The 23,727-nt window shown below is 35.9% G+C and overlaps 1 protein-coding gene across 1 annotated transcript in view; it reads right to left on the bottom strand.

Annotated features, from left to right (window-relative positions):
- The window catches only part of LOC113233937, a 38,125-nt gene extending 16,005 nt beyond the window's left edge, over positions 1 to 22,120 (bottom strand). The window contains exons 1-10 of the mRNA XM_026469172.1: positions 21,980 to 22,120; positions 20,839 to 20,985; positions 12,886 to 13,065; positions 11,438 to 11,575; positions 9,098 to 9,238; positions 8,607 to 8,721; positions 6,854 to 7,008; positions 4,732 to 4,814; positions 4,135 to 4,167; positions 541 to 640 (exon numbers count right to left, since the gene is read on the bottom strand). Of these exons, the coding sequence (XP_026324957.1) occupies positions 541 to 640; positions 4,135 to 4,167; positions 4,732 to 4,814; positions 6,854 to 7,008; positions 8,607 to 8,721; positions 9,098 to 9,238; positions 11,438 to 11,575; positions 12,886 to 13,065; positions 20,839 to 20,985; positions 21,980 to 22,120 (1,233 nt within the window). The remainder of the gene's footprint in view (positions 1 to 540; positions 641 to 4,134; positions 4,168 to 4,731; positions 4,815 to 6,853; positions 7,009 to 8,606; positions 8,722 to 9,097; positions 9,239 to 11,437; positions 11,576 to 12,885; positions 13,066 to 20,838; positions 20,986 to 21,979) is intronic.
- Between the last annotated feature and the right edge of the window lie 1,607 nt (positions 22,121 to 23,727).

Below are 23,727 nucleotides of genomic sequence, written 5' to 3'. Positions count from 1 at the left end.
CTGAGTTGTTTGATGACAGATATGTAGTCATACGTAGAGACCGAGACGGCAAGTTTTTAAAACGGTTTAATAAGCATCATGGTGGCGGCGCGTTGGTGGCAGTTTCGAAACGACTTGGTGTTACTGTCAGGGATGATTGGCAATCTAATTACGTGGAGGACTTGTGGGTACAGATTACTATCGGTAGTAATGTGATCATAAACTTATGCACTGCATATCTTCCTGACTATTTGCTACTTACAGACTTTTCTAGCTTTTTGAATCGTTGTGCTTCTGTGATGACAATGAATCCTAGGCAGACTACGTGTATTATGGGTGATTTCAATTTGGGCGAAGTGATCTGGTCAAAGGAAACTAATGCGCCAATAAATAATAGTTGCCAAAAATCTGAATTACTCTACAACTTATTCCATTCAATGAATATATCTCAGTTGAACCATATTACAAATCATAACAATAGATTGTTGGATTTGTTAATCACCAATAGTCCAGATGCATTCTCTTTGCGACGTGCTATCCCTATAGGTCGTCTTGACTCACCCCATCCTCCCTTTGAGGTTGACTATCATAGCAATGAGCCTCTATTGCGTCCAAACAATCTTTGTGATAGACTTTGCTTTCGAAAAACGGATTTCCCAAGCTGCTCAAATAAGCTTCAAGGCATTGATTGGTCTCATTATGCTGATTCACTCAATTGGGACGACTTTGTTCAATTCTTTTATAATCAACTATATGATATTACTAACCTACATACCCCAAAAATTAACGCCCGTAGTTCTAATTATCCTGTCTGGTTCTCACCTAGCTTAATTAGGATTCTTAGACAAAAAGCCATATACCATCGCCTTTATAAGCGCTTCGAAAATCCTAGAGATTATGATACTTTCTCTATGTTACGCTTGCGTGTGAAGTCCTTACTGCAAAGCTGTTTTAAGCTTTACATCTCTAAAGTTGAAAAAGACTTATCGATTAATTTGAGGTCCTTCTGGCGTTATACGAAGAGTAGGCGAGTTACTAATGTTATGCCGAATCGTATGTATCTACACGACCGGGTGGCTACCACGGGTGGTGATATAGTGAATCTCTTCGCTGAATTCTTCTCAGCTGTCTACCTAAAAAACACAAATGTAGCATACACCCCAGATTTTTCGTGTCATAATTACTCCCTGAGTAAATTACAGATACGAAGGGACCCTGTGTTAGTATTACTAAAGAACGTTGACTTATCTAAGGGTGCCGACCGGATTGTATTCCACCAATATTTATACGTATGACTGCCTTAGTATTGGTTGAACCATTGACTTTAATATATAATAAATCACTGAGTGAAGGAGTGTTTCCGTCCTTATGGAAAATAGCTAAGATTACGCCAATATTCAAATCTGGTGACAAGAACAACGTCTGTAACTACCGTCCAATTAGCATATTAAGTTGGTTTGCAAAGTTCTTTCAGTCGCTTCTATATCAGCATCTGTATAATCATGTCGGCCCTAACCTCAGTCTGAAACAGCACGGGTTTGTTGGAGGTAGATCAACCAATTCCAATTTATTAACCTATACCAATTTTTTGTGAACCTCTTTTGACAGCGGGAAGCAGGTTGATGCTATATACACTGATTTTGTCAAGGCATTCGATCGTGTGAATCACTCCATACTTCTGGCAAAGGCTAGTCACATGGGTATTCACGGAAGTTTGTTGCGTTGGCTTGCTTCGTATCTCCTTAATCGTTCCCAGCTGGTGGTGGTAAGTGGTTATGAATCTTTCCCATTTATCTCGAGTTCAGGGGTGCCTCAAGGTTCAAACCTGGGCCGCTTTTGTTCCTGATTTTTATCAATGACCTCCTCTGTACCATCCAGTGTGAATGTCTTGCATTCGCCGATCACATTAAGATTTATAATCGAGTTGTGGAAGTGGAGGATTGCTTGGCTCTACAAAAAAATTTGGAAATCATTGTCAGTTGGGGTATTGTCAATCATATGCCACTCAATGTGGGCAAGTGTCAGGTGATATCCTTCACGAAAAATAGGCACCCTTTGCGCTTTAACTATAACATACATGGATCTGCTCTTAGCCGTGTCGAATGTATTCGTGACTTAGGGGTATTTTTTTACTCTTCCCTGTCATTTCACCCACACTACGATCATGTCTGCGGGAAAGCAAACAAAATGCTGCTCTTTCTACTCAGACACGCCTTTAAAAACATAAATTCGTGGATCATCTTGTATGGGGCCCTCGTTAGAAGTATCCTTGAATATTGCTCATCAGTATGGTCTCCGGTATACAAAATCCATATAGACAGGTTAGAGGCTATACAGCGCAGATTCCTGCGAGCTTTGACTGCGAAGTGTGGTATACGTAAAGCAATGCGCGAATACAGTGATCGTTTGAACTACTTTCATATGGTTTCATTAGAAAAACGTAGGTGGATGAATGATTTACGTGCACTGCACAAAATTGCCAATAGTTTTTCTGACGATGGCTTGCTAAGGATGCTACTGTTCAGGGTGCCGACTCGGTCTGTGCGTAATCAACGACTATTCAGTATACCCATTTAAAAAAACAATGTATCACAAAATAATCCTCTATATAGGATGTGTGGGTATTATAATGAAATATGTACTAATTGTGATATCTTTAACTGCAGTGTCCCAGCATTTAAGAGGTCACTGCTAGCATTAATGTAAAGTGAATAGCATATTCTCATTCTCTCTATTTTTTATTTCTCTCGATTTTTTTTTATGATTGATTTAGTGTCTGTTTAAGTATATCTAAATGTTTTAAAATGAATGTTGAGCACAGTAATAATTGGGCACAGATATGCCTGTTGTATTCATTTTTAAGTGTTTTTATTTTCCTCATTTTCTGTATCTGATGTCTGTACATTGTGTCATAAATAAAAAATAAAAATAAATAAATAAATCCGGAAAAATAATTTCATTTCCTATCAGTAGTAGACTTTTTAAAATATGGCACCCTTTATACCCTTGAGGAGAGTTAAATACAGTGTCCAATGTAAAAAAAATATATAAAATAAATGAAATTTCAATATATTCAAACTTGTATTTGGATAATGTGGGAATAAAGAATTGTTTAAATTTCTGCTTTGTTAACAAGAATATTTGAAATTGTGAACGGTGACTGACTGGACTCTTTTATTAGGACTGTATGATATTATTATGCCGCAAATTCGCTCTATAATATAATAATAATAATATAATAATAATTCTTTATTTCATAAAAGATTTGTACAGGATGTAACACGTAATCTGTAGATACATATGAAATTTTAACAGTATAACTCGTACAAATTAATCTATTGAACTCTGATTATCCAAACTAGGCATAGGCCTGTATCTTGGAAATCAGTGTTCGACCATAACGTTTGATCTATTCGAGTAAAACATTTAGAACATAAACAATACTACGTGTATACTAGTGTAAAAGGAACTGATTTACTATTATTACAGAAATAATGTAGCAAAAATAATGTAGCAAAGAAAAGTTTGTAAGTTAGAGGGTGTAGTGTATGTATGTAGGTAGGTTTGAGTGTGTGTGGGTGAGTGTGTGTTTGTGTGTATGTGTGCGTGAGAGAATGAGTGTGTGTTAGGAGCCGGTTGCGAGAAGATTTTCTGTGTCGTCGTAGTTCTGATTTAAAAGCCAATTTACCAATCTTTTTTTAACCTCAAATTTGTTTAAACTGTGGATGTTTAAAAGATTATTTACACAGTTGTAAAGGATGGAACTAGATATATGAAATTGTCGAGTTGAAAACTTAGTTTTATGCCGAGGAACAGGGCAGATATCCTTGTGTGTTGACATACTCGGATGTTAGAATATATTTTTCATGAGTGTTTCGAATAAGAATAACTTACTATACTTTCATTTGACGTCGCTGCATTCTTTACGTGTGTTAATTTAATAGCTGACTAATATCAAATAATGGAAAATATGGAAAGTAAGTGATGTTTCAAAGTTTAAAAGTAAGTAAGTAAGTTTTAAAGTATTCCTTTGCTACGCCATACTTGAATAGAATTAGTAACGTAAGTAATTAGGAAAAAATACATCGTAATTTGGAAAAATATACATTCGGGATTTTTTTATAAATCTTTATTGCATATAAGTAAAATACTTACATTTTTAAGCATAACAAGGCCCTCTGCCATGCTCTAAAAAAGTGGTAATCGTTAAGGCAAGATACTTCGTATAAAAGCTAGTCGTAAATGCTGGAGCAATAAGGTTGCGTTTGTGTTAATTTTTTTATTAAGTTTATGCAACTAGTGGGTGAGAAATTTAACTACATGAAAAAAAATATTCAACACAAGCGCAGCCATTTTGCTCAATTTAACCATAACTGGGTCCGTAGAATAAAAATAGGATTTACTTCCATTTTTTTATACTGTGAGTAATCATAATCAGGGGATTATATAGCTTCTACAATTGACCATCACAAAGTCTAGTTTTAACGGCAAACTAATGAATTCTAGCCATCCCAGCTTAAATATAACTTGTGGCGGTTGGACTTTCGTGCGGTGTTGTTTGGTCGCTTCTTGAACCTAACTCCCTGATCTCAGTCGACTTTACTTTTGCCGGTGAACGCTTCTCCATTTACAAAATCCAAATTTTTTTAGATCAACTGTAATCTTAAATTGATCTCAAAAATAGTAAACCCATACCGACGAAAGCATGTATATTCAAATGTACACATTCTAACATGTTTTATTATTACGTACCTCACGCGGCACAGTGCTATTAATGTTAGCGTGAGAAAAAATCCATTCCACGGCCCGGCTACAGACGCCTGCAACAGAAGTCCCTGAAAACCGAAAACACTTTGAATGAATAATTATGTGTAGTTTGTGAAATGATATGGTTTTATTACTATAGGATAGCGCAGTTATATCTACTTCAATTAAACAACTTAGGTACAGATACTGCATTGGACAAAGGTTATTTTCATATAGTACGAGAATACTGTGACTAATACTATTGTTACTATAATAAATGGAAAATTTAACATGGCTATCAGTTGGTTTTTGTAAAGAGCTCTCAAAATCTAGAAGTTCTGAATTAAAAACAATTTTTTTATGACCTGCATTTTCCAGCAACTCGTTTAGGATTTTTAATACAAAGTAACGGAGTAAAACGGAACGGCACAGATTTTTATGCAATCTTTTGGCTAATAAGTTAGTGGCCAACGTCATGAAAAGTATAATGACAGATCAGATGTCAATGGCATTATTGTATTAACTGACAACATTAAGCGAAACTGACACTGGCCCAAGCCTAGTGGCCGCCATCAAGGAAATAGAATAGAATATTATTACAATGTATATCAATTGTAATCAAGTTTTTGAATATTTTACCGTTTAAGTGTTACTGCTTTTAATTTTTTTTTTAGTATCGCTGTGTTGCTGATAATTATTTAAACATGTAGGAAATTTCTATTTTCTTTATTTAAATTATTCCTTTGTGTAACAATGCGAAAAGGTTTTGCGAAGAGCTGGATATTTTGTTTTAAATCAATTTAAAAAATGCAGGTCATAATGTTTTTTTTTTATTATTCTGTTAAGCTCTACATTTCAAGCTTATATTTAGCAAAAAAGTTGAAGCTGGTTACATTTTTCTGGGAGTAAACTACCAAGCTCCATACTAATTCGGTACTAGTCATCCGAGTGACGTGTAAGCATTGGCGCGCCGAACAGACGGGAGTTGGATTATTTGTCCTATTATAGTATGAAATTTCCCTTGTTTAGTAACAAAATCTTGCTATTAAACAAGGGACTAACAGCATTGATGCTTGTCTACATATACTTTTGTTTTTTATATTACTGACAGTTCGCACGAATATACAAAAATCTGTTCCGTTTTAGTGGAGTAGGTATATTCAATTGTGGAATGTCGTTTCTCTCCCGAAAACGCAGCAGCATTTCTTAGTTTTCTTAAAAATTCTACAATTCATTATTTTTCCCTATAAGTGGTTAGTTGGCGAACACGCTTGCCAACAGTAGGTCTCGTTAGGCCTAGTTGAGCTCAGTCCGCCATTTTAGCTTTGTACGGTATGGTTGTGTTAATTATTTCGTGCAAATTCTCTAAAACCATAGAAAAATGCCTTACTGTTTAGGAGTGCAAAAATTATAACCGCACCAAAAATGTTGCCCATAGTGGTATTTCATATCATCGGTAAGTATATTTTTTTTAAGAAATTCGTAGCGTATCTATGATAAATACAATGAATAGCGACATCTCTAGCCAGGGCTGGTAGCTGTAAAGGTTTAACTGGGTGACGAAATATCATAGATTTGTCATAGATGACGATACAGCTAAAAAGTCGTTCAAAAACCCAATACAAAGATACGAAGCAAGCACATAGACATTGTGAGGTCCGCTGGTTCGTGCCATGGCTTAGTTGGTATAGCGTCTGCCACGGTATGCTAGAAGACGTCGGTTCGAATTTGACCGGATCGAAGGATTTCTTTCTGAGTGTTCGATCTTTGTATTAATAATTATAACAAACTAGTTGAGTAATTTCACGTAAAAATAATTGAAATCAAATTGCAATGATAAAAATTAAACATGACATTACAAAGTTCTGTACCAGATTGTAATCCTACTAATGTTCGGGACATCAATGCACACTAAAATAATTATACTGTTCATACATAGCTCATAATTTACTTATTACTAAAGCGATAAGGAAATGGGTGAATATCTGTGTAGGTGCTGGGTAAGATACCCTTTAAATATTCTGGATTTTGGACCAAAAACATCCACACCGGTGTTCTTCATAGATATCTCGTTATAATGCCGACGCATTCTTATCACGGTGTTATAGAATGAACGTAAAGTACCAACCTGTAATGAATTCTCACATATAACTACTCTTAATTCCTGGTAATAGTTTTTTGAATCTCTACAACTCTTGAAATAATCAGAGAGCTCCATAAACCTATCTACGCTACGTTGCAGATGGTGGAAATTGTAAGCATTTTGATTATTAAGTTTCAAGTCTGTAACAATTGGAATTAGTTTTTAATGGTACAAATAAATATTGGATGAAAATAAACGATATACGCGGAGATTTGTTAAATATGTTATATTTTCCACAATATAATACAGTGCAGTGCAGTACAATACAATACAGTATAATAGAGGAATTTATTTCGGAAATGATATAAAAGCTCCATAGTAATACAACTTATAATCGATATACGCCCTTAGGAGTGATGCAAGCCGGGTAAGTGCAGAGGTGCACCTTTTTCTCAGTATGGTAAATATCCCGGACGAATTATTAATAATTTCAGTCAATTTTTATTTAACTGTTGCAAAACAAAGATGAGAAGGATGGTTGGATTGAGGCATCAAGTATATAACCAGAAATAGAGACGAAGTAAGGGCTGTCTATCCCTGGAAACTCATCAGGTAAATGGGCCTTATATCACTTTTAAATATCGACTCTTGTTTGCACTGAAATCCCAAATTAGGAAATTGAAATAGTATTACAGCGCCAACAACCGACCTGTGTGTACGTCTCTGTATATTCGAAAAATATGCTGTATTTATTGTAATAAAGATAATATTTCTAACAATGGGGACTATTCCATTCGGTGGTGTGGGAAAAACAGCGAAACGTCTAATTACAAAACAAACAGAATCACATTTCATCGGTAGTAATTTTGAAATTATCGTCCTTAATAGCAAAGCTCAAGTTAAACTGGTCGATTTGAAGCGAAACAATTGGCGACACCCGTCAATTGTTTCGAATCGGAGCGCAGTTGTCACAGTAATGATTTGGCAGAATAGTTTTTAAACAAATTAAATGACATTTCGTCTCTATTTCTGGTTATATACTCGATAGATTGAGATCTGATTATACACTTATTTATTCCTTTATTTTGTTCCATCCTCTAAGACTTATACGCATGTGTATATCATACGTGTATTGTTTTTTTAAATCGTTTTGTTTCGTTGCGGGTAGCGTTTGAGCAAAAGACAATATTTTGGTAATTGCAACTATTCTTGTGCTTATAAATATTAAGAATTTCTTTTGAAGAACCAAAGAAACCGAACTTTGCGTTCGGTCGTGCTCTAGACTAATGTTAATACTAGAGATGTGCACCGTGCAGTTGTCGACGATACATTCCACCGGCGCAAAATCAGCATGGCAAAAATGTATTTTATTTTAATGAAGTATGTATCAGTTTCTTTCATAATGATTTATTGTATTTCAATAGTATTAATTTCGTATAATTAAAATAAATTACATTCCTGTTTACGTATATCCTATTCATACTAGACTATTTTTCCCATGAATGTTGATGCAGTTAGACTGTCAACTCCACACTGCCTCCTAACTTTCAAGTTAAAGTGAAAATGTTTAGTGTTTTAACCTGAAAATTACACGCCAGAGTGTTTTTTCAATACCTGCCCGCCGCTAGAAGGACCATCAGGTGCTGCAGCGCCAATACGATATGGCATGCCATATTGTTAGAAGCACAGACATGATCGGTGAGATGGCGCCACTAACTCTCGCTTGGTGGTTGGATAAATATAATGATATTGTTAATATCTGTCGTTCAAGCGTTGTAGGTGAACGGCGTATACTTACCAGTGTAATTCGCGATGTAGAAACTGATATTTTCAAGCATAAGTCTCGTTACCGGGGCCTCAGCAAGATTTATCGCCGCCGACTCGTTTGTACAAGTTAAATAATAATAGGCGGTCTGGGAACATTATTGCATTTTGTTAAAAATATTTAATTTGTTTGTTTGCCGCTAAAAAAACTGGTTTCTTTAGCCGTCAGTTTCTTAACAATACATGATCATGTACTTAAGTACAATAAAGCCACTTGTCAAAAGTACTTTTATCGCATGAAACTCATAAACATGATATTAAACAAATTTGTTGGTAGGTCAATGTGTGTAATGTGAAATTTTGTAACTCTTCTATTTTATTGCCCAACGTAACATGGCTAAATGTCACAAATCATGAATTAATTAGCTATTTACAGCTACATTAGATAGTAATTAATTACTAATAATGGTTACAAACACATTCATGTGTTTCTTGGAATTTGGAGAGAGAATAGTACCTACTTACATGATTATTAATTTTCGAAATGGGGTTGTGCTTCACTAAGTTGATGGTGGCGTTATGACAAAAATCTGCGAGTTGGATGCCGTAGTAGTGTAAAATCGAGCACACTATCATCGTAAATAGCATTGACACTAACATAGCTGGCTGTAACGAAATGAATGATTCTGATTATTAACAGTGTAATCTACACGGTCGAGACGTCTGTGCTGTACGAGTATAAGGCTCAATTTATTATTGCGGTGTATATAATTTATTGCGGTGTAAAGGAATGGAAGCGAATCTTTGTAACGGTATTGTACATAGCGTAATGAACTTTATGGTCAATTGTGGAACGTACAAACTAGATACGAGTCAAAAATCACGTCGCGCGTCTGCGGCGGAATTCTCGCGCATTCGCGAGCATTCCGTAATTGCCGCCGGCGACGCCTGGCGAATCTACGGAAAGTGGCGCGATGGCAGGCGTTGTGGGACGTCAAATGTCGACGAAATAGTATTACCTCAAGGCGCAGTCGCGAGAAAGCTCCCGAATATTCGAGAATTCCAGCGACCGCGTGCATCTTCTTAATAAAATATTTTTTGGAGTCACTCAAACTTAAAACTTTATTTAATACAGGTTGTATTACACCTTTTTTAGGTCGTTACATTGTGAGTTTTGATAGGATTCATCAATTTTGTTGCTCGCGACTTATAGTTTTTTTACGCCATTTTCGCAATTTTTTTCTATGTTCGTCGCTACCCGCGACTGTTTTTAATTTATTTTTAATAATAGGTACCTACACATTATTTTTATATGATTCCAGTGTTAATCTATAGGTATTTAAATGCTTGTCATCTTTATATGTAGAAAGTTAACACGTAAAATACTATGAAAGTGTTCAATGTACTCGGAAGTTCGATAATAAAGTCGTCGAATTACAATCATAACGGTAGTCTAAACAAAAGCTACTTAAGTGCTACTATCGCCCATGTTATTATTTTTACGGTAGCTTAATAGGTTCTCGAGTTTCAAGTGTTTATATTATACGTGTCTTATGGCCACCCGTAATGTAATGTACGTCTATACGAGGTACCTAATGCTCAAAACTCAAATTTAAAAAAAAAAATTTATATATCACATCAAGCATAACAGTGCATCAGCTCAAAACGTTAAATAATACCTAATTATTCCGTAACGTACGTGAGTTTATGTGCAATCTTTAGAGATTTATTTCTTACGTTTCATATTAATACATCGAGTATATAACCAGAAATAGAGACGAAATGTCATTTAATTTGATCAAAAACTATTCTTTCTCTCTAAACTATTTGCTGTTTTTTCCCACACCACCGAATGAAATAGCCCCAATTGTTAGAGATATTACCTTTATTACAATATATACAGAATATTTTTGGAACATACGGAGACGTACATACAGGTCAGTCGTTGTCGCTGTACTATTTCAGTTTTCTAATTTGTGATTTCAGCGCTAACGAGAGTTGATATTTACAAGTGGTATAAGGTCCATTTTCCTGATAAGTTGCCAGGGATGGATGGCACTTATTTCGTCTCAATTTCTGGTTATATACTCGACATACTAACATTAGTAATTAACATTACAATATTATTATTATTTCATATCTACTGTCTGATATACGACTTTTGAAAGACTATCCTTGAGCTAGAGCGTTGAAAGTCTAATTTAATTGAGATGATGCATAGTTATGTTTAAAGTACCGACAAATATTGTGGAAAAGATCGCAAATGGAAGTTAAAAGCAAGCCGAAAGAACTATAAAGCGTTATTTTATTCTAGATCAACACACAACTGGGTATGACGTCTGCTGAGTGGTATGCGTTAATGTAATTAGATTTATGGTAATTACGTAAAAACAAATTGTAATACATGTAGGTTTAGGTGGGAAGCTAACTAAAGTGCTAAAATCTTTTTTTAATTTTTGATTTTCTTTTTTATTAACTTTTTGTTCAGCTGTTTAAATATCACCAGCTCTTTTTCCAGTTATTGTAGGAATCTCAGTCATAAAATGAATGTTTATTTACTTCCACATGTCCTACCCACTTGAAATGTGGTAATATAATGGAAATCCAAGGACATTACAATAATATTGTAACCTTGATTTGACACTACAATCAGGAAAGTCTGCAGGGCACAAAACTCCTCGACACTTCCAGTAAAACCATCGTATTTGAGCTCATTGAATTGATCTGAACGAGTAGTTAGCTACCAGGTGGTGACTTCATTATTTATTTTTGTAGTATACTGTTTGTTAAATTTTCCGATCACTTATTAATGTCGTTAATGTGTTTTTGAACGTGTGCATTTGAATCAATTTGTATAATACTTACACAAATGTAGTTTACCGCCTTTATGCGTATATATGTGTATTTCTTCATGAGGATCATCAGTATTATTGGTAAAGGTATTGCACAGAGCCACAGTACATTTTCTAGGATAAAGTAAGTACGCTCTTTTTTTAGTGCACCCTGTAATATAGTAGTAATACATTAGTATGGGAAGTAAGTTGTGGTAACCAATCACGACAGTAATATTTTCGAAGAAAGACTGTTAAATAGCACATTACACCATGTTCTGCGAATTTTGCTGCGAGACTCGACAATATCGCTTAAAATCGAAATTGAGGATGTACAGGAGGCGACGAAGGAGGTTACGACATTGTACTGGTGTTCGGGTGCCAATGTGGTTTAGCCTTAGCGAAAGTAAAAGAAGGGCTCGGTCCAAACAAATTCATTCAAAATTTATAGAAAGTGACCAGGAACCAGTAAAGAGGGTGATAAAAGGGTGGGACAACAAAGAAGGAGGTCAGCGTCGTAACAACGGCTTAGTTCAACTGAGTTACGGGCAAACAAAGGTGTGTAAGCTCCTGAAACCATTTGGAGTATTTTTCAAAGAGATTGGCAAGCGTTCTTCAACCGCCTTACGCATTTGGCATAGAAATTTTCAGACAGATATTACTCATTCCCTTATTGTAATAAAGCCACCATGTGCTCACAAGTCCAAAATGCTTTTATTACATGAAAGTTATAGAAATAATACTAGGTACACGAAACGTCTAGTTCGTCTCTCCACCGACGCCTTGATCTACCGCATGGTCGTTTTCTATTTTTGGGGATCCATTCTATGGATCGTGGCCCGTGGACCGTGGATAACGTGGCCCGCAGTCTCATTTCAGTTTATCCGCTGTTTTGGAGCGCAGATCACTGTTTCTATTTCGGTCTGATAATTTGACTCCCAAGATGCTGCGCTCCATAGTTCGTTGACAGACTCCAAGTTTGGACTTTTGTCGAGGTGTTAGTGACCAGGTTTGTGCGCCGTAGGTAAGGATGGGCAGAATGCACACGTCCATGAGTTTTCTTTTGAGCGTGAGTGGTAAGTCGCCTTTCATCAGATGTTTCGTGGACCAATAAGCCTTTGCAGGCGTTTTCAGTGCGTCTTGTGATTTCAGCATCTTGTCTGCTCTGGAAGCATACTAATTAGCCTACATTTAAATGCAGTCATGCACATACTCAATTCTCGCATCCTCGACCAGTATCCTGTAATCTATGGAGTTGGTCATAAGTTTGGTGTTCAACCTGTTCATGCAGAGTCCAATTTGAAAATTGTGTATAGGTATGTGTAAATTTTACAACACTCCTATTTAAGTACAAAAAGTTATCAATTTCATTTATAGAACCTGTAAATCCCTATGTTGAAAAGTTATAAATTTGCAAATGTGGCTTTATTATACCAACTGCGCGTATTCAAAAAAGGATTTATTTAATGTCAATTTGCTTACCTGAAAATAATCCTTTGCAGCCTTTAATTCCTTCATTGGTTTAGTAAAGTAATTTTTATCGTGTCTTTTTACTAAAAACCTTATGGTCTCAAATAAGGGTTTTGGAATTAGTTCAGATGTGCTAGTAATATTCTTTGCATGTCTGTATGCATTTAGCAAATACCATTTCATAATATTTAACTGAAATCAGACAACGAAAGGAAACATAATAAATATTAAGTCAGTCTTTGTTTGTGATTGGTTTAATAGTATGGCACAAAATTTCAACCAATTACGGGGTTCATGTGTGCCGATATTTTTTTAAATAATATTTTTTTATAACACTGTGATTGCCAATGCATGGTTGTTTTAATATGGCATGTAATGTCGATATAAATTCGAAAAAGTCATGTGTAAGTACAACATAGGTATTTTAATGGGTCAACAATGACAACACAGGTCAATTCCTGAAGCCAATATCTTACTTTCATTTTGCACTTTGTTTTAGTAAGATTATATCCAGAAAGTTTCGTATTTAATTTATTATAGAGAAAGCGACCAAGAAAACAAAAGAAACGTTTAGAAAATATAGTGTTGAGCCGATAATAATGGCGGTCCACAGGGTTGATCCGTCTTTTCCCACGAGACAGAATGGGGTTAAACGTAAAAAGTCCATGCTGTTTTAGTACCGTTTATAATATGAACAGCTGACGAACAGTTGAAACTTTAGCCTCTTTATATAAGAGAGAAGTAGGGTGTCGAAAAGGGCGGAAAGAAGATACCTTCAAAATAGCTCTCTGCGTTCTTTCTAGTTCCAAGATTGTACGTTTTGGAGCACCACCCCAAGATGTTATACAGTAAGTAAGTAGAGACACTCTTCGCTGATGACGTCAGCAATCTTAACGCACTGGGTACGATCACTCAGACAGATCTCGAATAATTAAAGTTGAATACCCCTGATTCCCATTCTTTCCATTTTTCTAATGAGAATAGGCACAGAGGCAGTGTCAGAAGCGTTAGCAAGATCCAGAAAAATGCCCAAAACCTTCTGCCCACCATCTATGTTGTCAGATCATGAACAGCATTTTGCCAGCCCGAAACCCATACTGTGAAGGTGATAGTATATTGCTCTTCTCTAAAAAGTTCACGAGCCTGTTGTTCATGATTCTTTCCAGTATTTTCGATAGGGCAGGAAACACAGCTATGGGTCTGTAGTTGTTGACACTGTCTCTGTCCCGACTTTTATAGATAGGGTGTATTAATGATCTTTTAAACGGTTTTGGAAACTGGCCCGATGCTAGTGCGAGGTTGCAGATGTAAGTAATGGGTAGTACTACTACATTTAAATGTTTTTTTACCACTATTGATTTAGACCACTAGTGATTCTGTCCCAACCCATAGCATAATCGTTACGCAGGGATATAATCAACTGAGCAACTTCCTTTTCATCAGTCGGTAAAAATACCATAGACTGGGAGTTTATATTGTTAATAGTATGGGATGCGTCACTAGTTGACCCATTCACTACGTTCTCAGCAAAATTCTTACTGATATCTGCGAAAAATTTATTGACCATGTTAACATATTGAAGCGGATTGTCAAATTCAAATTCAAAATTCAAAATAATCTTTATTTCATAGGTAAGCATTATTACACTTGAAATCGTCACAATATTAAACTCTACCGCTCATTCGTAAGGCAGATTCCCCTGAGAAGAATGAGCAAGAAACTCTAGGGGTTGCTCTTTGTAAATAACATTTACAATATATTTTTTTTATGATTTGAAACATCAGAGATCGAGACTACCTCCATGAGCTAAACGGGTTACTACCACGGATTTTTGTCATCCAAGTACGCAGAAGTTGTATAATAACCTTTAGTATAAAGTTTTTGTTTCACTATAGTTTTAAACCTCGTGTAAGGCAAATTTTGTATATCAACCGGAATCTTGTTATAGAAGCGTATACATTGCCCCTTAAATGATTTTTTGACTTTGTGAAGACGACTATCAAGAACAGCTAGTTTATTTCTATTTCTCGTATTAATGTTATGTCTGTCACTATTTTTCATAAATAAATTACTATTCCTTTTAACATAAATTACATTCTCATAAATGTACTGTGAGGCTAGTGTAAGAATGTTAATTTCCTTAAACTTATCTCTCAAAGATACTTTGGGGCCCAGATTGTAAATTGCCCTAACTGCACGATTCTGCAGGACAAAGATTCTGTTGATATCGGCGGCATTACCCCAAAGCAAAATGCCGTATGTCATTAGACTGTGAAAGTAGCTGAAGTAAACCAATCTAGCGGTTTCGACGTCTGAAAGTTTCCTTATTTTTTTAATCGCGTACACTGCAGAGCCGAGCCGTTTTGATAACTTACTTATATGGGGACCCTTATAATGGGGAACCTTACTTATATGTCTGACATATGTAACAAATGTGATATCTTTACTGTTTACTCTGTTTGTTATCGACTTTTTTTTTATAATAACGCACACACTCACCATAGCCCCGCACTAGGGAAACCCTGTGTCGCGGGTGCCATGGACATACACATAGACAACCACAAATTACGCCCAAACTCACGAGAGAAATAAATGTAGGGCCATACAAATATTTCTCCCGGCCCGGGAATCGAACCCGGGGACCTCTGCGTGGCAGTCCGGTATGGTAACCGTTCGGCCACGGAGGCAGTTAATAGCCGTCCAGAGCTGTTTAGCATTATTACCAGCATTATTTATTTCCTTCCTCTCAAAGTCTAATCTTATCTTTTTCAAAAGCTTGTTACAATAATTTCTGTATCTAGTAAAGGATGTTTTTAAAATTTCATTATTAGGGACTTTTTCAACTTTTTGTGCAGGTTGTCTCTATGCCGGATACATCGAAGAAGGCCCGGAGTAAGCCACGGTTTCGTATTTTTCTTACGATTAGGTATTTTGACAGTTTTTGAATTTGACTCGATATCTTGTGTAATAAGGCTGATCATTAGCTCCGCTACTATGTTAGGATTTTGAATGTGATACACTTGTTCAAAATTAAGTTGCATTAAATCTAAGTCTAACTGATCATAATTAATGCGGACAGTAACTTTTTTTGTAGCCTTTTTAGAAATTTTCTTGTGTAGGAATAATAAGATCGGTCAGTACTGAGTGGGCCACATTAGTGAAAGCCGGGAGAGTTGTTTATAAGACAAAGTGATCGAGGCAAGCCTGAAGTCGCGTAGGCAATGTAAGTGCAGGTAGTAGGCCATGTGAAGCTAATAAATTAAGGTAACTATGTTTAGAATAGAATAGAATAGAATACATTTATTACATAACACCACAACACAATAATAAACAGTAAAAAATAAAAAGTAAAAAAATACATAAATAAAAATAAAACAGAACTAAATTAAATCTAAAACAAACTAAATTAAAACAAACAGAAAATGAATAACAAAAAAAGAAAACTAAATAAAATTAATTAAAAATAAAATCTAAGCAATAAATAATTATGCGACCACAAAGCTGGTCAACATTATTGTTGTACTAAGTAGATGTCATGTGTGCGGCTGTGGCGTATGTAAAAGGATCCACTCAGCTAATGTCACCGCCGGGACAAGGCTGTGATGCTGATTTTCAGTGGACTCTAAAACCGAGTGAGTACCGGACGTGTGTGTTGCGTTCAAACTAAAATAAATTACGTATATATTTCTTTAATGTAGTATGGTGTGTTCTCTTATATTTATAAAATACTTAAGTACAGTTCGCGAGGTCTAAGCTGAGCTTTGCATTTGTGTGAGTGATCACCAAAAGTAGAGTCAGACAAAAAACTTTAAAAAATAAATTTTATTATGTATTAGGTAGGTTACGGCATCGTGACCATGAAACTTTTTTCTTCTTTTATTGCGTGGTCACATACATTTTTCCATTCTTGTACAGTGATAGTGTCAACTTTTTCTTTCGCTAACCTCATAATTGTATCCATATTCATCGACTCGTTTTTTTTAGCCACGTATCTTTTTATCATTGCCCATATATTTTCAATTGGGTTGAAATCCGGGTGGCAGGGTGGTAGACGAAGGACGCTGTGACCATGTTCTCTAAATAAAGTGCCAATTTTATATTCAATAAATCTTTGTTTGTTTTGCATTATCAATTGATAGAGTTGTGGTTTAAGCATCGATGTAGAGTGATCGATATTGCGATACTTGAGCCAGTCAATCATATCTTGTTTACGACTATTTGAGTTGGGAGCGGGATTTTCTAACAAATTGTGGTAAGATGCATTGTCTATCACCACAACGCTATTGGGCTTTAAATTTGGAATTAATTGCGTTTGTAACCATTTCGTGTAGTTTGCTGCATTCATATTATTATGGTAATCACCACTTTTTTGATTTGCTTTGAACATCAGCAGTGCATTTGGTATGAAACCGTCCTCTCCGCCGGCATAAACTATTATTAAACGATTTCCTTTAGAAATTGGTTTCTTCAAACCAGAAGTGCTGCCATCTGAATAAGATTTTGAAGAAGTGTGAGTCGTGTCTATGTATGTTTCGTCGGTATAAATGACTAGCCCTGAATGCGATATTCGGAAATTTTAATCAAAAAATGTATACGTAGATAACGTATCTCATCTTTTTCCATTAGAACTTTTCTATTATCTTCTGTTCTTTTCAATTTAAATCCTAAAAGAGACACTTCTTTACGCAATGACCAAATTGAACGTGGATAGTTTATTTCTCTCTTCAACTTTTCATGTATTCGTTTCATAGTTGGCACCTCTTTACCAGTAATGTGAAAGTTGTGAATAGTTCTTCGGATTACCGCTTTATCAAAATCATCAATGATAATTAAATTTTTCCTGCATCTGGTCTCTTTCGGAGATTTAAATTTGCTTCCTTCTTCCAAAAGACGTTTACCTTCCAATAAAACTCTTTTGACAGTGGACAGCGGAATTCCCGTCGTTGTCGCTACCAATTGGGCTGATGTAGTGACACTTGACATGTCGTTGTCGTTCATATCTTTAAAATAACTATTTCAATTACACAAAATTTCCTTTACTTGGCTATTTAAAGGTTTTCGTTTATTTGTGTTGGCAGCCATTTCACTAAAAAATCGAACACAAAAACAAAATATTAAGAATTAAACACGTCACGCTGCTACCAGTACAAGAGGTGAAGTGTGAAAGGTGCGCGGCGGAGTTACGTAGCGCGAGGGATGCACCGCGCATCAGGCCAATTGACAAAAAGCAGTTTAAACCGATTTAAACCTAGCAAAGGACGCGTCGCCCTCTAGGCCGACATCACACCTACACTATCTATGTGCACTCACACAAATGCAAAGCTCAGCTTAGGCCTCGCGGACTGTAATTCATTTGATACATATATACAAGCATATGCAATGTAATGTCTATTATTTACAACAAACAAAAATGGGACTTATTTAGTTTGAAAAGATATCGATTGCGAGATTTGTGTCACGTGGGCGACGCAAGACGAGCGGGTAGGCTTTTTTGTTTTTTTTTGTTTGACTGAATCTAGACATTGATCATGAATGTTTATATTTATGTCACCAGCGATAATGATATTTTTATATTGTTTAATGTTCAGTAAGATTATGTTGAGTGAATTAAGAAATTTAGAAATATCCCTATAGCCTGGAGGACGATATATTGCTAAAAGAATAGTGTTCGAGTCAATTTTTATCATCAGACAATTTGCATCCAAAATATAAGGTTCTTCAACAGAAACTACAATACTTTTACGAACATAGACAACCACGCCCTCATTTTGTGTCAGAGTGTTATTAGTCTTAAAATTATTACAGCCTGGAAGGTCTGGGATGAGTTGAGTAACAGAAAGCCAACACTCGGAGAGCGCGATTATGTTCCACTCTACATTCGTTCTTGCGAGTACAGTGCTTGGCCAACTGGCCAACTGACCATAGGCGCTTATTTAGGCTCTGTTTTTTATCAATAGGATTGGTTATCTATTGATGCGTGCATAGGTGTACGCGTAAACATTACGTCTGTGGAAACAGTTGCATATATTGAAGGCCGGCTGAAACAACATTAATTTATGAATTCTGAAGGCCCGGCAGTGTTAAACCTACAGAGTGTTACCAGACTTATGAAGAGCGATAAATGATATGGAAGTAGAAGACTACCTAAGGAACTCTGGTATCAATTAATAAGTAGCATTCGAAGACCATTTGTATGAACAAGTCGCTCAAGAAATCAGAACCGAATTTGCAAAGCTATCAGCTTTTTAATAAAACTTGCATGATTGATTCGAAAGTCTTGGAGACGTTTAGGGACGCGACTATTATCTATCATAGTGCTTACATTTATGACAAGTGGTGTAACTCCATACGAACCTAGCGACACGGCGAGTGTATACGCCACCGAGTACGGACGCACACATTCGCATAATCTCGCGCGGTACTCGCGTTGCACATCACGCTGCCGTCCACTAACTTAACGCGGTTAAGTGACAAATAGTCAAACATTAATTTTAAATAGCAAAAGATCTTTTAAAATTAGTTAACGTGTTCGATTTAACGGAACTTAACCTATCGATGCGTAGCTGAAATATCATTAAACAATTTCAATATTCAAAACTGGGCTATTGTTTATTTATGACATATCAAAAAAATATTTTGTCACTTAGCCGGATTTTTCTTAGCGGACGGCGGCGCGTGTGACGCGCCTTTCATTACAGAATTAAAGGTACGTATAAAAGTATGTTGGCATAAAAATATCAATATGTTAGTACTGAATTTGACAATGGTTATTTCAATGTAAGTGTGTAAATACCTTATTTTTTCAAATTATGTTTTGCGACCTGTAGGTACAAATAAAATAACAAAAAAAAAATGACAAGCCTACGTTGCGAGCGACGCGTAGGCAATGACGCGCCAAACAGGCGAAACTTAGAGTTAGCGCTACAGTGGCGGGTCTTCTGTTTAATTAGGTTGCGTTTTCTATTATATTCTGTTGCGGCTGCCGAGCCACTATTAATTTTTACACAATATCCTGATACGCGCGCCTTCTTTGCAGTCACAACAAGTGTCACAAACGCGCGGCTGGTGCGCCATTGTAGCGCTTCTACAAGCGTCTAATTTGAATGCGTCCGTAGACAATTTCTCTAATTATATTTACTATGGTTCTATTGACATATTACGGCAATTGTTAGTCTTAAGCTTACAGATTGCTGCTGGCCAATAATAGTGGAGTAGAGGCATATGGTACATTATTGCAGAGGCCGGGAACTAAGGGATTGCTGTTTAATTCAAAGTAATATTTATTGACATGTTAGGACAATAATTATTGTTAAAAGGAAATGTTATAGTCTGCTGAAGTTCTGATGATGTGGTTGTTTCGTAATTTCGTTATCATTTTTTTAGAACTCATTTTCGCGACCAAAATATAAAAAAAAAGAACACCAAAGCACTTTAGTTTTAGCACCATTATTTTTTATTAAGTAGGCGATATAGGTAGGTGTTTTTATTTATTGCAATTAGGAACATTGGACAGTTGGCTGCATGAGTTTTTCTTTTGCCTGTTTACATGGTTCATTCTTAGTAGTTAGATTACAAACTTTAGAGAAGAAGTAGCACGGTCCATAAATTTTTGAAAATAATGCTAATGTTTACCTATCAGAAGTCTGAAATGACATTTTCCAGAAATAACGTTTGCTCGAATTTTCATAACCTCGAAAGTAATTTTGAGAGGAAAATGTTTTTTCTTTTAAACCTAACTTAACCTAACCTAACCGAACCTAATCGTGTCTTTGCAACAAACATATAATATATCCTGAAAGAACAACGGCTTCGTTATAATTCGGTTTTCGGTGTAATGAAAATTCGAACAAACGTTATTTCGGAAAAATAAATTCGAGTTTGTGATAAGTTACGAATGCCAAATTTTTCTGAGCACATTTGAGAAATATATAATATGTCGTAGCCAAAAAGTTTTGTTTTTCTTACCTTGATGGTGACTTGGTCAATTTTATTTATGAGTGGCTTTATAATATATTGACCAGATTCGTATAGATCATTATGCATTAAGTAAATACCTACAAATCCAATGAAAGCGGTTAACACGCTCAACAGGGCACTTAAATACATCATTACCTGTAAAATCAGAATACTGTTAATTGCAATAAGATACGGTGACGAGAAATAGATTTTACTACGGGTCGATTCTCAGGTGAGGTATGCAACTTTCAAAGGTCTTTGAGTACAGTATTACTTGCTTGTAAAAAATAAATAATGTCTCTTTGCAGCAAAATATTGTATCTACTATATTTATAGTAGATACAATATTTCCCTTTCCCTCTCTCTCTCTGCGTGTCCCTTAGCCGTGGGGCATCCAGTAGAGTATCTAATGTTGCAAATTGTTTACATTGGAATATGGAAATTAATATCTCCGGTCGAATCATCCGCTCGAGTGAATATTAAATTACGGTACATTTATGTAGTACGCACGCACAGCATCAAAGAAGAATGGCGACATCCCATGTATTTCGTGACACAGTGTTTTTGACGACGTGCATTAAAGAGGACTATCAATACTTGTGATTGTTTATCAAAACATCAAAAAAGATAATTGAGTATAGCTTGTAGAAGCTGGGTTATAAAGTTGATACAGGTTATATATATATATTTTTAATCTTTATTTATTTGTAGATAGTTTTACAATGCCACCTTCATGGTGGCTCTCTGAATCTACACATTTCTTAACGTAATTGTCTCCTTTACGAGTATTACTTTATATAGCAGCTCAGCCTCTTCAGAGGTCGGAGCTGCCAGGACGCTATTAACCTTACCGAGATCGTACGTTTTAATGTTGAGTTTGTGTCGCTACGCCTCGTCCCGGCTACATTCCATTGTCACGTGAAACACGTCTTCAACAATCCCATATTCGTTACAAACGGGCGAATCAACTTTCCGCATCACAAAGGCATAGCTATTCAATGGGATGTGGCCGGAGCGAAGACGGAGAGCGATAGTCAGGTCTTGTCTGCTGATTTCAAACAAACTGAACCACGGGGAAGGAGAAAGTGTCGGCTGGATTGTTTTGTACTATATGCTTTTTGTATGGGATCTTACATTGAAGTATTCTGACCACGTATCGTGGCACATATCTCTGATCTTGAACAAATACTTCAGCAAACCAAGGAACAATTTGAATCAAATTGCCGGTCTCAGTGTCTTCTCTCGCCAGCCGATCCACTTCCTTGTTCCCCGCGATACCATTCCAATCCATTGAATTGTAACTTTTTTGTTAGCCGCGTACAGTTTTTGTATAAGACGAACGATGGTGTACGCCAATGGAATGCCCCTGAAAATGTAAGTACAACGATCCAAATGTTGTAGGGTACTTTTGGAGACTGTTAAAATAACAAAATTATTGTGATTAATACTTTCAATATATGAGAGCGCTTCAACGATTGCAATCATTTCAATTGTCATTATTGATGTATTACCCTCGATGTGCAATTTTATATGTTCTCCGGTTTGCCAATCTAAGAATGCTGCCCCACTGCCACTATCTATTTTTGAGCCGTCGGTATAAATTTTATGATGACCATAATACTGAGCACTCTGAGCACTGCGCTAACCATAATTTGCAGTTGAGAGCTTTGTTGTACGAGATTTTATCGATATTTGTTACTAAACAGCCTTTTAAGTCTTTATTAGTAACCCTGGTATCGAGTGAAAACATTTCTAAAAGGTTACTGGAGTAGATCGGGGCGTTTTTGAAGTTATTATGCGTAAGCCCAATTAAAGGTCTTTTTGTGACGCCAGTAGAGATCCACAGATGAATTTGTAAGGTCATTCATAAGTCCGATTGATATATTTGTACTGATTTGGATTTTTACCACATTTTCCTGCCAGGTACTGTATTCGTACTGACAAAGGTGGCAAGGTCAATTCTGATTCCATTACGTGCACAGGAGTGCTTTTAGTAAACCTATCAATTACTCTCATACAAACGTTTTGAAGTTTATCTAATTTGGATAAATGGGTGGCGATGCTGTATCCATACAAAAAACTGGCGTAATCAATCCGACTTCTTATCATTGCAATATATAAACGCCTTAAATGAAGTTGGTGTATTCCCATCTTTAAGTACCTTTTCTTTGATCTCATCGATCTCATATGTTTCCCCATAGCAAACCACGGTCTAGCTAAAGACCTAAGTACTTGACAGCATCTACTACTTGTAACGGTTGGTTGTTACGTTGAATATTAATATACTATCTTTTTTTGTATCCCCTCTTAAAATGACACGCTGTACTTTTATTTGGCGAAATCTCTAACCCCACGTGTAACAACTACGAATTTGTTTTGTTTAAAGCTTGCTGAATCTTTATTTCTCCCTCTGCAGGATTGTCGCAATGACAATATAGAACATAATCTTCGGCATATTGTGAAATAAATATATAACTCTAAAGAATTTTACAAATCTTCATAGTAGCTATTTTGAATAATATTGGTGACAATGGGTCTCCCTGTACTAGACCACGACTAGTTGATCTCTCTAAAAGTATATCGTCTAATTTAATCTTTAGATTTCGATCTTTCAAACAATGCCAAAGGTACGCGCATATCTCACGCCCTACTTTTAATGAGTCCAGGATAGAAATAAGTCCAGTATTTTCGACATTATTGTAAGAGTTGTCAATGTCCAAAAAACATTCCATAGTTGCCCCTTACCCCTTATGGTTATGTTATAACATTGTCCTGTATTTCGTTTCAGATGTTTGTTTGTAGCAGCAGAAAACAACAAGTTTTCAGTTTGTCCCCAAAAATAAAAAAAAACTTAATTAAATTTTTATTGAATTGATATTCAATTATTTTTTGTGAAAT

The sequence above is a fragment of the Hyposmocoma kahamanoa genome, unplaced genomic scaffold (assembly GCF_003589595.1).
Source record: "Hyposmocoma kahamanoa isolate Upper Pololo Valley unplaced genomic scaffold, ASM358959v1 80, whole genome shotgun sequence".
Classification (NCBI taxonomy): domain Eukaryota; kingdom Metazoa; phylum Arthropoda; class Insecta; order Lepidoptera; family Cosmopterigidae; genus Hyposmocoma; species Hyposmocoma kahamanoa.
This window is presented reverse-complemented; position numbering and strand designations above follow the sequence as displayed.